This window comes from Balearica regulorum, chromosome 21 (genome assembly GCF_011004875.1).
Source record: "Balearica regulorum gibbericeps isolate bBalReg1 chromosome 21, bBalReg1.pri, whole genome shotgun sequence".
In the NCBI taxonomy this organism is placed as follows: Eukaryota; Metazoa; Chordata; class Aves; order Gruiformes; family Gruidae; genus Balearica; species Balearica regulorum.
Window position 1 is genome coordinate 5,307,855 of NC_046204.1, and position 14,810 is coordinate 5,322,664.

At 45.1% G+C, this 14,810-nt stretch overlaps 1 protein-coding gene and 1 long non-coding RNA gene across 7 annotated transcripts in view; one reads left to right on the forward strand and one right to left on the reverse strand.

Moving 5' to 3' along the window:
* Positions 1-3,348: 3,348 nt before the first annotated feature.
* On the forward strand, positions 3,349-12,400 carry LOC142604763 (uncharacterized). Its single transcript, XR_012838600.1, has 3 exons — positions 3,349-3,454; positions 11,195-11,269; positions 12,270-12,400. It is a non-coding gene; the product is annotated as an uncharacterized LOC142604763 (long non-coding RNA).
* CASZ1 (castor zinc finger 1) overlaps positions 4,674-14,810 on the reverse strand; it is a 209,081-nt gene continuing 198,944 nt past the window's right edge. For 4 of the 6 annotated variants that reach the window (XM_075773495.1, XM_075773496.1, XM_075773494.1 and 1 more), the window contains 2 exons: positions 13,633-13,926; positions 4,674-10,278 (listed from right to left, as the gene is read on the reverse strand). In XM_075773495.1, the coding sequence (XP_075629610.1) occupies positions 9,029-10,278; positions 13,633-13,926 (1,544 nt within the window). In that variant the 3' untranslated portion in view covers positions 4,674-9,028. The remainder of the gene's footprint in view (positions 10,279-13,632; positions 13,927-14,810) is intronic. The other 2 variants (XM_075773497.1, XM_075773498.1) reach the window with 2 other exon arrangements.

Genomic DNA, 14,810 nt, shown 5'->3' on the forward strand with positions numbered 1-14,810 from the left:
GCTGTGCATGTGCAAGTCTTGTATACAGATGTATTCATGCATGCTGTCACTCTTTCCAAGTTTGGTCATATTAAACTAAGTTCTGCCTTAAGTTGTAGAGAAAGACAAAAATTATTTATTAGAGTGTGTGTGTGTGTGTATGTGAAACTCCAAAAACATTCCCAACAATCTAGATGCTTTTTTTGTTTGGAATAGGTACATGCTGCTCATTGACTTTCAGAGAAGTATTTAAAGTTCATGTTCCCCTTGAAGATGATGTGAGATTTTATTGTCATGTTTGAAAGCTTCGGTCTTCTATGCAGACTGCATGCAGATTGAAGGGCGGGGGGGGTGGGAGTGGGGGGAGGAAACATGTGGGGTTTGCTCCTCTCCTTCCCTTTCCCCAAGAGCTTCTTTAAAAGGGCTTCCCGTGGTCTTCAAAAAAGGCACCTGCAGGTTTGCGAACACACTTTTGTGCCTGTGTGCAACAGCACAGATGTGCAAATGCAAAACTCGGCTGTGACACAAGCAGTTGATGCAGTCTGTATGTACCACATAGCAGGATTGTTGGTTCAAAACCTTACTTCTTGGAAAGGGCTTGTGCAGAACTGTGAAGGAGATTTTAGAGGTCAAGTGAAGGTCTTAGCTTTAAACATTTGGTCCACACTCTCTTGTTCACTTCTGTGTCATAATACTTCTCTCTTGCTTTGTGTTATTATACCCAATGCCCAGTGAAAATATTTTTTTCCAGCAAGTCTCAAGACATTTATTATCTATTAGCTAGTTGTTATCTGTTAAGGGCTGGTTTCTATCTTAGCTCCCATACTTGAGCAACATGGACAGTACCAAAAGCTGGCTCAATTAATTTTTTCCGCTGTGCCAGTAAGCATCAGAATTCTGAATTTCCTTCTGTCTGGGTGTAGGAGGCATTGTGCTGCTACAGTAAATGTCCTCCCAGAGTCAAACATGCTTTACTGCATTCTGTACTCAGCTGAGCAAGCTATGAGGAGTATTTTGCTGGGCATGTGCACCAGCTCTGCACACCTGATGGTGTGGCTCAGAGATGACCGCTGGCTGCCCTACACCCACTGCTCTGCATTCTGCTCGTCACAGCTCCCTGTGAGATGGCTGCTAGACTAAAAGGGGAGTTAAGTTTGGAGCTGGTAAGAGCTTATAAGATTCCTGCAAATTAAATGAATGCCTACCCCAGTATAAAAACTGTTCCTTGTAGGTCTGGGGCATAAGGAGAGGTATAACCCAAAGTATTATTTTCCTAGTAATCCCTAAAAAAAAAAACCAAAAAAACCCCAAAAAAACCCAAACCCTTGCTGGACTATCTGTGAGAAGCACAGGATGAATAGCGATGATCATCTTTCTGAGCTACTGTGGTGGCTATTACCTTCATTTTTGGCCAACACTGATAATCTGCTACCTTTATTTCTGTCCATGTTGGCCCTTATGGCTCCAGCAAGGACAGGTCTCCCTGTGCTAATTCTGGACTAGGCATGTTTGGTTAATGACATCTAAAAACCAGGATGACTGGAAGCAGCATCAGAACCATCTGGTCTCCCATTCTGTGTCCTAGAACACCTTGAATGCTCCTTGTTTATGTTTGAGGCAGTTGAGCTTTTGCTGCCTCTGTTGGTTTCAAGTCTTGAATTGTTTGGGAAGGGGAAAGCAGTGCTCCCCTGTTTATGTTTGGGCTGGTGCCAAGGGATACTCCCACTGTGGGTGCCTATGTTGGTGGGTGCTGCAGAAGACTTGGTAGTGCACTGAAAAGTTGGTATCTAGTGTCCTATGTAACACAGGCAGTGTAGTTTTGCGGCTATGTGTGCAACTGTAGGGTCCTGCACTCAAAAAAAACCCTGCTGTTACAGGGTACACTTGATGTAATCAAAATATAACAGCAGCAGCAACTGCGCAGTTTTTGTCCTGATGGTAGAACAAGCAGCCTCACTACGTGTCTGCTGCTTGTCATGGCTCACCAGTTGCAGGGGCTGGATGCAGAGCTGCAGTGTCACCAGTTGCGAGGGCTTGGAATGAAAGCAACAGTGAGACTTTGATTTGTTCAACTTGCAGCTTCTCCCATGACTTAAGTCATTCTTTTGTGAAGTGCAGAGTTCCACAGAGAGCAGGCAAGTTCCAGCAAGAGCTTCCAAGCAGTGAGTTGTGTCGTTCACGTCCCCTGTCCCTCCCTGGAAACACAGTCATGTAAATATCCCATGTGCTGTGGGCAGAGCTCCAGTGAGAATAAACCTCTGTGCTCTGAGGTTGGATTAGGAGCGTGTTCAGATAATGACATCTGAAAACAGGATGGCTGGGAGCTGCAGCAGAGCAACGAGGAGGCTTTGAAAGAGAGAGGAGTCTAATCCTCTCTGCTAATAAGGAGGCAGCTGCTGCCAATGCATCAGGCTTGGCAAGCGCTGCTTTGCTCCTCCTGGTGTCTCTGACGGGTGGCGGAGAGGCACAAAGACCCAGCTGCTTTGAGATGGTAGGGGAAGAGGCACAGAGGACGGGGTTTGTTTTCATTCTTTGGGTAAACCAAGAACTTTGGGATTGCTCCCCCCCCGCCCCCCCCAAGCCACAACAGCACTTTGTCAGGACAGGCATCAGAGCAGTGCGTCAGGCCAGTGCCAGGAGCAGTTCGTCTGGCATTGCAGAGGTGGTGACTGAGGCTGTGAGGGGCTGGCTACACAGACACTCAAGCGCCTGCTGTTGGTGCACAACCCATTGCATTTCCAGGGCACTCAAGCCTGGCTTTTTATCAGGAAGGCTGCTGGATGTGTGCCAGTCTGTGCAGTCTTTGTGCCCCACCAGTGAAAGAACAGCTTTGGGGGGGGGAGGGATTGGGGGGGGGGGGGGTGTCAACACAGGGGCAGCTCTTGTGTACTCCACAAGGAGTGTAATCTTGTGTAATCTCCACAAGGACTGCTAGGATGTATGCTTGCATTGGTCTTCCACTGAGGGTGAATACTCAGGGTTAGGGCAGATAGCACAAGGGCCATTGCTTTAGAGCACATGAAATGCTGTGAACATGCTTCCCATCCCACAGACCCCTGCATGCATGCGCGTGCGCACCGCCCCCCCCCCCCCCCCCAACTTGCTTGCTTCTTCATAAAATGGCATCTACTGCCTGTCCCCATCAGCCTTGTTCAGAGCAGGGATGCTGGTGATGAAAGCCTGTTCTAGACCCACCTCCAGTCTGGAAGTGCCCAGGCCTGGCATTAGTCTTGGATAGGAGAATGGTGGGACAAGCTGTATTGAGCGTGCAGTGGTTTTTATCTAATCTATTGTTTCTTTACAGTCAGCACTCATGACTGCTGGATCAGTTGTACCAAGCCAGTGTTACATCGCACTTGGCTGCCAGAACACCCTCTGGCCTGAAAGACTTTCTCATCCCAGATGGCAGTCGCTGTACTTTGCATGATGTATACAAGTTTCTGCAGCAGGAAAAAGCTATGGAAAGCTCTTCCAGGTAAGGAATGCTTTCTTTCAGATCTTTGATGCATGGCATACAACGTTATGTGTACTTGCTAAGTTGTGTCAAAGTATATGGCTTCAACATTGCATTTTAGTGAAGATTAGTAGATGTATTAGCCTCCACCCCTTGTATGCAGACAAGATGTTTCATTCATGCTCCTTGTCCCTCTTTTGTTAGGGCAATAGTCAAACATCTGTTGATTTAGTGGGCTTTGAATGACAGTGTAAAGTTTCAAGTGGGTTACAGAAAGCACAGTTCTACCATGGATCCCAATTCACTACCCTGAGGTGCAGGCCAAGGTAGGAAGGGAAAAGTCAAAGCGTGAGCAGTCACATCTCTAATTCCAGGTCCCGGTTTAGCAAATCGTGGAGATGTAAGCATCACTTCTATCAGGGGCCCTGATGGGCTGCTTAAAAAACTTGAGGCCAGAGTCCATGTAAAGAGAATTCCGTTCCTATTGCACTTCTTATTACCTTAGTATTAGTGCTAAAACAGTGGCTGACAAAGGGGGTGCAGGGCCATCACTAGGACTGAAGTGCTTTAAAAGACCCAAACTGCTCCAAGACTTTGTCAGCTCTTAAAAAAACAAAACACCTCCTCAATCAAGAAGACAACTTGATCACTTAAAACTTTGGGGTTTTTTTTTTTCCAGTTTTTATTGAGTGAAAATGTCAAACCTTGCATCAGTCATGCAAAAAAAAAAAAAATCAAATAAATAAAACACATATATTAAATTTCTAATAGCACTAAATTCAAGTGGAAAAATATTCAGTTCTTAATAACGCAGGTGCTGAAGAGACCAGATTCAAGTAAATCAGAGCACACCATCCTGTTTAGGGTGTTTTTTGTTTTTTTTTTTTTTACTTTCTGCATTTTTGTCTCAAAACCTATATATATATCTATATATCTATATATATGTATATACATATAGATATATACACACACACATATATATGTGCATACATATTATTTTTATATTTATATATATACACATACATATTTATAAAACATTAAAAAGAGCATTGGTGGTTCAAGCATTCCCCCCCCCCCCCGGAAAGAAAAAAAAAACCAACAACAAAACAAAAAAAAAATTACACATTTAAAATTCAAAATGAGCTAGCAATGGCTTATAGTCCTAGTGTGCAATATGGATATTACAAAAGGCTAGAATCCTCCCTCTTTGTCTTTTTTTTTCATTTTTGTTTTTTAAAGGTTTTTTTTTTGCTACATTGGAAAATTTTTTTTTAATTTTTTTTTTTTTCTTTACAAAATTCCTTCCACACAGACTTTAATCCAGTTGAGTTTGTGGCTAGAATGAACAATCTAGTCAATAGGTTTTTTTTTTTTTTTTTACTTTATTTCAGGTTTTTTTTTTTTCTCTTCAGCAGTGAATGGTAGCAGAATCAGGAGGGTCCATCTCAAGATTTATTTTGTTTGGTTTTTATCTTGTTTTGGACAGAATAGTTCCATTTCCTCTCTCCTCTTTCCCCCTCCTCATACAGTTAGTTGAATCTTCCTCTCTTTCTCTGGTCATTCTTTTAAGCACATATTTCAACAGTATTGTATTAACAGTCCTATTGATATGATAGCTTGAAGTGAAAAAACACCTCGCTGTAATAGGGATCTTTGTGCTGTTGAGGTCTTTGTTCAGAAATGCTCTTAAGCCTGGGCTTAAACCTGTGCCCGTTTGAAAGCATCTGCTTAAGAGTTTTGCTGAATCAAAGCCTTAACATGGCAGAATAAAAAGATGGGTTTAACTTTCTTGACTTGTTGTTGTTGTTGCAAGTAGAGACATAGTAAGAGATTTGCAGAAACAAGACTTGGAGAAGGTTGAGACGTGCTCGGGGGTTAGGGCCAGCCTCCTGGGTGGCCCTGTCTGAAGGGCAGAGTGGCCACTGTCCTGTTCAGGTGTTTGACCTTCTGGGGGGGGGCCAGGCCCTGCTCAGGGGTCACATTTAGCGGCAGCCTGTTGGGAAAGAAATCTCATTCCCTGTGCCAGCTCCCGGAGAAGAGGTGATAGACGTTTGGGAGAAAGGCTGAGATGTTAGGGAGAAGTAGCATGCCTTGGGGGAGAAAATGGTGTGCATAGATAAACACAGGCCCTTCTGGCACGCTTAGCCACGCAGAAGGACATGTGAAACAGGACCCCATTCCAGCGCAGATCCTGGTGCAGTTGCATGGGCTGCACCTGCCTGAAGCTGCCTCCTGGGATGATGTATTATGTCCAGCACCAGCCAAAGCGGTCTGGCATTAGCAGAGCTACTGGTAGATCTTTTATCCCTTTTCTCCACACGCTTATGCTTTCTCCTGCTGTTGTGCAGTGACTCCGTCAGTGGAGTCTGGTGAGCTGTGAAAGGGGAGAGGTAAAACACTACATGCCAGTGCAGGTTCCCAGCTCTTAACAGCAGGGAAAAAGCCTGCCTACCCTGAACGGAAACAAGTGGCCCACGTGAGCCCCGTGCCTTGCCCCTGAACCCAGGCTCCCCCCTCACCTTCAGCATTAGCAACACTCACAGGCAGGTTTCGTGAAACCCTGCAGGATGTTGTATTGAAGGCAGTAGGTGCGATCCTGCTCCCGCAAAAGTCACCGATAGACAACCTGTTGATTTTAGTGGTACAAAATAAACACATCTGTTTTGCAAGATGTGGCTTGTGTTACATCCAAGGATTCCTTTTGGAGCCCATCACCATACTATCTAAGTAGTTGAATATGGGAGAAAAAAAAAAAAATGTACAAGTGTAGAACCTGCAGCAAATGCCGTTAAAGTAAAAATCTTTTTGCCCCATCCCATTTCTAGAAATTCCAGGGCCTCATTTCCCTCACTCTGCCCCAGGAACATGAGCTTCATTATATTCAAGAATTGGGTTGTGCTAGAAAACACACAGTTGAGGGCAGGGGATATATCAAACAAAACAAAAACAAACAAACAAACAAAAAAAAAAAACCCTATAAAAATAAAAGCCACACAAATAGCTGATAGAGGAAAAGAACTCCAAAGAATTAAATAAACTACAAACTAGTAATAACAATATTTCATTTGTTTTGTTTTCATTTGTTTCATCTCTACAAAATTCAAGTTAGAATTCGGAATCGTGCAGCTCCAGTCAGTGCTAGGAGTGTGAAGTCAGCCTCAAACCGTAGCATTAAGGCCCCCCCTCCCCTGCCACCCCCTACAAACAACCACTACATTGAAGGAAAAAAAAAAAAAGAGAAAAAAAATTGCACACAATTAACCATATCTAAGGGCTACCCAGAAGGCAGATGACCCCCCCCCCTCATCCCCCCAGCATTGGTGGTTTCTCTTTTGTTCTATATATAGTAATAACCTTTACAGGAAAAATACTGTACAACTTTTTTTTTTTTTTTGCCTTTCCCTTTGAAACATTATCTGAACATTCTGTCCCCACATTTATACAGCTGAGCTGCTTGTTTATAAATCAGACCTGATCTGCACCAGTTCCTTAGGGAAATAATTAAAAAAAAAAAAAAAAAAAAAAGGCAACCTAAACTTCTTGAGGCCTTTATCTAGTCAGGGTGAAAACAAATTATGGGGATCCCTTGGAGCTGAAGTGCTCATGGAGTTGGGGGGGGGGGAGGGGGCGCCTGCATGATGTTAGAAAGAAAAATTATTTTTTTTTTTTAAAAAAAGGGACAAACTTCAGACACAAGGAACCTTTTGCTAGGCTGGTATACTTACAAACTGGCACTGAAATAACTATTATCAGAATTAATTCATACAGCTAGTCCTTCTGGAGCCCAGGTGTAGGCAGACAAGCCCTCTCTGAGAGGATGTGGGGGTCAAATGCCTATTGGAGTCCAGGACATTATCCTGTAGTGTGTGTTCCCAGACTGGGCTAGGAAAAGAGCAGGGAAGAGCTTGTCACCAGGGGAAAGCCCAGGTTCCTGGAGGTGGCAGGTCTCAATACAGTATAGTTGCATTTGCTGATGCAGTGCACAAGCCATTAGCCCTACGTGTCAAAATTTACCAGCATGAACTCAGAAATGCATTAATTCTTAGCTGGACTACATCCTGCCCTCAGCTAGCATCTCCCCACCCTGTCCTTGAGGTCTCTGTGCTGTGTAGGTTGCAGCAGCCTCATGTTTAGTAGCTGCAAAAACCATGACTGGGCCAATAGCTACACAGATGCTGCAGAACAGCGTTGTTCCCCCCCTCCCTGCCCCAGTGCTGAGCAAAAGGGACCCCCAGAGTCTGAACAAGACATCCCGCAGCAGGATCCTGAATGTTTGCCTGCCTCCTCCCTCCCTCCTCAGTGGTGCCAGAAGTCACCAGAGATCTGTATCGGTCCATGCAGACAGACAGACTTGCCCATCCCCAGTGAAAGGCTGGGGATGAGCGCTTGGGGACTGGGGACATACCTGTCATTGTACGACTGCTTGGATCAGAGAGCAAGTAGTATTTTTCAAGGCTGCTTTAATGGCTAGGACGCTCTTCTGTGAGCACGGTGCTCCTTGTGTTGCACCGTGGGACAGAGTGTCAGCTCACAACCTCCTGAGATGGGGATACTGAAGCACCACAAAAACGCCTCGCCCTCAACAGAGAGGAAGCACCTGGGGGTTGGGATGAGATGGAACCGGATGGGAGATTTATCCCAGTCCTCCAGCATGACAGACCCTTTAACTGCCCACTGTATTCTTCCCAAGTTACTTCAGCTAAATCCCTACCGGCAGAACAGCAGGGATGAGGAGAGGTGTCCTACAGAGAAAGTGTAGACTGAGAAAGTTTTACAATATAAATAGCATTCAAAATTATCATTAATAGTAAAAAGGATCTGGAAGAACAGAGGAGTGTCCCATTCCCACCCCTGCTCATTCATTAATGCGTCCTCATTTATGTGACAATAAATACCCACTCCCACCCTTGCTGTCTGATGCCATTCATTTAATGCTGGAGAAAGAAGGGGGGAGGGGGAGAGAGAGAGAGAGCACGCACCCCTCACCCCCCCCTTCCTACTGGCAAAAGCTGAGCTAGTTGTCTTTGTGACACCAATTCCTTGAATTTTATATATGTGTGTGTGTGTACATTATATATATAGAGAGAGACACACACACAAATATATATTTCTTAAATTCATTACTTGTTGTTCCCACCCACCCCCCCCTCCAAGAAGTGGAGATTATTATTAATATCGTACAACTGAAAACATAGAAAAATAAAACCCAGAAAGAAAAATGGGGGGATAGAGCCCCACCCATAACGAAGGGTCCCCAGATGGGCACAGGCCCCACGCACCATGCAGGGAGCAAGGAAAAGCAGCTGGTACCCTCAAGGTTCACGTCCATCTAAAAGGGTGTTTCTTGCTGCATCCTGCCCCCATGTTCTGTGATCTGCAGAATGAAGTGATGCAGCACCAGTCCTGCTGCGAACCTGTTTCTCTTACAGGGCTTGTGGAGGAGCACGGGTTTCCTTCCTTCCTCTCTCTCGTGTGTGTGGCACGGAGTTTGTTTTTCACTTGCCATCCCAATCTTTGTTCTTGCCTCATATGGGGTCCTCTTAGTAACTCTGTGTTAAGAGCAAAACCAAACCACTGCCGTTGTTGTCTCTAAGGTTAAGGAGAGGCTGCTGGAGCAACGGTAGAGGCTGGGGCAGCAGCTGGAGCTGGAGCAGGAGTTGGGGCTGGAGTAAGGGCTGGCTCGCCCTGTGGCCTGGAAGCATCACCATGGTCTGTGGAAGAAGCAGCCTCCTCTGGTTCTCCATCTTCTTTAGTGGCCAGGCCCTCAGGGTCAGGCAGCGATTCTTCAGAATCTGTGTTCAGGTCTTCCTCTTCATCATCATCCTCATCGTCATCATCATCATCCTCCTCTTCATCATCCTCCTCTTCTTCATTCATCTCCTCCTCATCCTCCTCTTCATCCTCTTGGGAAGAGTCATCCTCATCCTCCACATCACCAGAGCCAGATGCCACCGCCCCCCTCTCCTGAGGTGCAGTCGTGGCTCTGCTCGGTGATGGACCTTCAGTGACTTCTGACTGCTTCTTGCTGAGGTCCAGGGAATCATTGAGGCCCACACCAGCTGCATTCTGCAGGAAGAAGAGAGAGCTGTTGTTGTCAGTGCTGAGGTTGAGGGAACTGTCCAGGTTGATGGAAGAGTTCTGGATGTCATACTCGAGAGTGGAGTGGGCAAGGCCCTCAGGGCCAGGAGAGATGGCAGGAAGCTCCCCTCGCTCCTGCTTCTCATGTTTGCGCTTGTGCGAGTCCATCTGTGACATGCCCACCACTGTGTGTTTGCAGCCGGGGTAGGTGCAATGGAAGTGGGAGCACTTGAGTTTGTACTTGCAGTCAGGCACCTCGCAGTCCACGCTTGAGCTGAACTGGCAGAAGCCAGCAGCACTGATGACGTCCTGCTTGCCGTGGTGCTTACGGTGGGCTGTCACCTTAGTGCTGTCAGTGCAGCGGAAGCCACAACGCAGACAGTGGAAGTGTGTGCTATTGCCAGAGAACTGACAGTCTGGGAAGTTGCAACTCAGTGAAGACTTGAAGCGTTTGAAATCATCCAAAACCAGGTTGTCAACACGATCATGATGCTGGGCGTGCTTATACATGTGGGTACGGCCACAGAACTTGTAGCCACAATTCTCCCGCGTGCAGTGGTAGTGGGTAACCTTGAGAGAGAATTGGCAGCTGGAGTCCTTGCAGTCCTCGTAGAGGTCATAGCGCCGAAATCCCTCCAGCATCATCCCTTCATCCAGCATCTTGCGTGAGGATGCGGTCTTGCGGCGCTTGCCAAATGGGGACATGTCCTCAATAATCCAGAAACGCTTTTTGGCCCCCGAGGCAGTTGGCATAGTGATGGTATTCCCTGAGGAGAAAAATCAGAGTGGTGTTGCTGACAGCCAGGTCTTTTCATCTCCTAACCACCCTGGCAAGCTCTGTATTTGCCAAGACAGGATGCTGCAACTGTCCCCCCACCCCAGCAGCTTATCCCTCAAGCTCTAAGTAAGCCTCAGCTCTGGGATTGTGGGCTGGCTGACGCCTGCTGGACATGGCTTCCTCAATTTTCAGCATATCCCACCCTGCCTCTAATTGCTGCTCTTGTATATTGATACTATCCAAATGCTAACTGTTGCTTCTCTGTTTTGCTATTCTCATAGTTTCTCCTGCTGCTTCGGTAATCTCTAGTTCTATTTTCCTCAAATCAGACTTTAATACAGAGGAGTGGCTTATTCCAGTCCAAGGACTGAGGTGTTTTACTGTAGTTCACTGGGATTGAAGTGGTAAAAGAGTTTAAGCATGCTAAAAACTGGTCCATGTATACTGTTTTCCCATATCCAGGCTCCTATAATACACTACAATTGCCAAGGACAGGCAGGAAGTGAAGGAAGATCCCATGCATGATTAAAACTGCAAGGGGGGGGGAATTTATAGAAATAGGATGGACTTTGGCCAGGAGACTGCAACATCCCTCACTGTAATGAGCCTACATATTACGATGAGTGCACTTAGAAAGACAGATGGACAGATGTTCAATGGGGCTAATTCTCATCATCACTAGCCAGTGGACTCTGAGAAAAAATACCAGTTCTACAGCTTTCCCTTGGGTCTCAAAAATCACATGATGCCCCTAGTAAATAAAGAGCCCTCATCTATCTTCCACTTTCATTCACAGGGCCAGCATAACTGGCTAGTGCTCGCGTCCCCTAGGATCAAACTGACATCAAGAACTCGACCTCATTATATCTATTAACTTTTTTTTCTTCTCTGCTTGCTATTTCCAGAACCAAACCACAATCTGTATCAACCTGCAGTACAGACAAGGTTGGGGACAAGAATTTCTCACCAGGTGCAGAATTGTGAGTGTAATTGGAAATTATAGTTTGCAACTAAAATATACTTTTTTTTTTTTTTACTTCCCCCTCCCTTCATGCTGAAACTGCCATCCTCTTAAAAAGAGGCATGAATGGTGACATGCAGTGCCTTGCGGCCTGAGAATCCAGAACAGTTTGCATCCTTGTTTAGGAGACTGAAGAAACGGTCATCTGTTTGACTGTTGTAGAATTATTTTTTTTTTTCCTGGCTGATAAGCAGGTATTAAAAGTGATGAATGCTATTTTTGCCATATCTGGCCCTTCAAATGACAACCATTTAAGGGAAGGTGGCGAACATTGAAGGAGACCTCCAAAAGTTAAACTGGCACTGAAGTCAATGGAAATAGTAGCAGCAACCTAATCTCCGCATGGTTCACATGCCTGGGCTATACAGATTGCAGGATAAGCAAAGAACAAAAGATTTTCCCACAGCCGTTTGTTACATGGCACTTTTGCTCTGACTGCAAATCAGGATACCAGCTTGGGGCATCCATGGTGAGACCATCTTGGTGACATGTAGCTGGCGGAAACTGCGCGTTAAGGCTAATTTAACCAGCTACCAGTGAAAGAATAACTTTCTGTCACTGTAGATTTTTAATCAGCAAGCTCTTAGCTATAGAATCTGTGACCAATTACTCTCTTCTGCCCCCCACCCCCCCCAACATCTGGTATTGTAAAATCTTGTTCTCTGCTTCCAGGCAACTAGTATAAGTGCATTGTTGCCTGGACAAATCGCTGCTATCCAAACTCCTTACTCCTTTTAAAAAAAATTACAGCCAAACCACCAAGTCTTTTATCATTAGTATGAATGCTCATCTTGCCGGCCTTCAGACAGGAATATGGGACAGACCATCCTAGGAGAAAGACTCTGGACTGGAACTTAAATTTTACTTGTTTTAAACTCAATGTATCTGTCCAACTTTTACAACAGTTCAAACAGATGTGCTTAAAACTTTAGTTAAACCAGTTCTGTTTTCTCATACAGGCAACATTTCAGAGCAGGGATATGAGTAAGAGATGATAACATGGGACACTCTCCTCCTTTAGCCACTAGACAACATGCAGTCCCTAGCACCCAGTTGAAGATTACAAGCCTCAACAGAAATAATCTCAATGGTAAGTGCATGCCATAAGCTTGTCTTTTCAACTACTAATGATGTAAACGTTCATGAAACTATACAAAGGCAAAAAGAAAAGAAACTTAAAAATATATAATTAGAGGAAAACACAGCACAAGGTCAAGATGTTTCAGGTTGCATGTAAATCAGTTAAAAAAAAAAAAAAGCAAAAATAGAGTTTCTTGTGAAATTTTGTTCATTGGAACACGCTCCTCCAGACAAGGCAAGGATCCTTCTCCTGCCAAGTCCCATGAGAAGAACCTGTGAACTTCCAAGTGGAGTTGGTCCTCCAGCCATACTCCCAACCATTTACCTTGGATCTGCGCATTACTAAAACTGGCAGGAAGAATGACTGGGACATTTGTAGGCTGCTAGAATCCTCTTAAGCGTCAACTTTAAGCACAAATATGCCTTTAATTAACTAGAAAAGAGCCGAGAGTTGGGAAAAGAAGCCAACTGAGACACACCCTAAAAAACATTCCCAGCTGGAATGAGAATCTCCAGACTGAGACATCTCTGATCTCAGTCACACATGGGAAACACGGCAGCTTAAAACTAAAAATCTAAATGTATTTTCTGCAGCTGTTAAGAGCAGATGTAAATAACAGTGAGTGTGAGAAACAGCCTGAGCTGTCTGATGATGTCATCGTAGTGACACTGACTGTACTTCACTCTGTTACTGGTGCTGGGGAAAGCAGCCCTGAATTTTATCGCTTCGTATATGAATAGGAAGCAGTGAAGCTTACAGTTCCCAAAAATATGGGAACTGGGTAGCTTGTCAGACATTTACCTGCTGAGATGTGTGTAGCACACTATGGTAGGCACTGGGTTGGGTGGCCTGGAAGATCTAAACAAGAATTCCAAGTCCCATTAATGCTACAAAAGCAAAAGTTTACTTTGTGGCCACCCTGCTGTTAACAAGAGGCTGAAAGTGCATTTTAACTAGGGATTTTGTTAGATTTTTCTCAAAGTTTGGAATTGGTGGAAATTGCTCTTGGGTATCCAAATGCCTCTCAATGATTTGCTGTGGTTTTGGTTACCCTTAGCTGTGGGTACTGTGTCAGCAGACAACAGGAGTAGGCATGGACGGGCCCTTGGACAAAGTTAAATGAGACACAGTGACATATGCTTTTTTACTGACCCAAAGGTGCAGAGAAAAAAAATGTGGCCAGGGTGAGTGGGGAAGGAGATGGGCACAGGACACTAAGAGAGAAAGCAAAGAAGTGTTACCTGCTGCATCCTGAACTAAGGGAACGTCACTTTTTACTGGAGTTGGAGTGGCAATGATGGGCGAAAACCCAGTGGTGCTGGCGGCAGGCATGACAATGCCTCTGCTGGATCCAAGAGTAGCACTGAGCAGAGAGTATGAGAGACAAGATGGAGAGAAAAGATAGGGGAGGGTGGGAAGGGGAGACCTAAGCAGGGCTTGTGAGAAAGATGGAGGCAGAGATGGTGGTTGAGGTTGTGGTGCATTGTGGGTAGCATCATCGGCAGCAGCAGTAGCAGTAGAAGGAACGAGGCAGCCTGGAGAATGTGGAGAGAAAAAAAAAGCAGAAAAAAAGGAAAAAAAAAAACCAAAACAACAAAACAAAAACAACAAAAACAACAACAAAACAAACAAAAAAAAGAACTGAAATGAGAACCCAAGAGCAGAAGCAATATGATGAAAATGGAAAATACATTCACAAATGTATGAAACAGAATTGTAACAGAGAAGAAACAGAAGGTGAGAACTGACAGTATCAGGAAGAGGCAGGTTGTCTCTGCAGAAGGTAAAGTGGCTTTAGTGGCATGGGGGACGAGCCACAGGCTTTCACACAGAAATTCCTGCTTGTTTGGTCCTTGTTCACCTATATGGTGCCAGCTTGTACCAACTCATAGCTGTAAGGGTGCTCTTACACTTTGGACGGGTGGAGTTGCTTGCTGCCTGGCTAGCCATGGGGTGCCATTTCCTAGGAAGTGTGACTCAGGCCAGATGGCATACTGACAAAGGAGCGAGTGCTAGGAACCACTGTCCCACCAAACTCTCTGGAGGAGCTTTAATGTCATGGGGCAACCACTGTCATGACCCAGCAGTGTTCATACAATGTGTAGTTAAATGTGCTGTATGATAACCTTCATCTAACTGGTGTGGGAAAGAAAAGTAGGAAAATGTGTACGAAATTAAAGCAAACTCAGTGAGGCAGCCTATCTAGAATGTAACACTTAACCCTGGGAAGGACAGCTAAGAGATCCCTGGATCACCACTAGATGATAACAGAATTCATAAAAGATATCCAACTACTGAAAAGACAACCCTGTAATACGGGGCAGTGGAGATGGCTACACATAATTATCCTGGCAAACAGGAAACAATGGCAGAAAGTTAATTCCAAAAAGAGGGGATGATGGAGGTTTCCTCTGTGCAA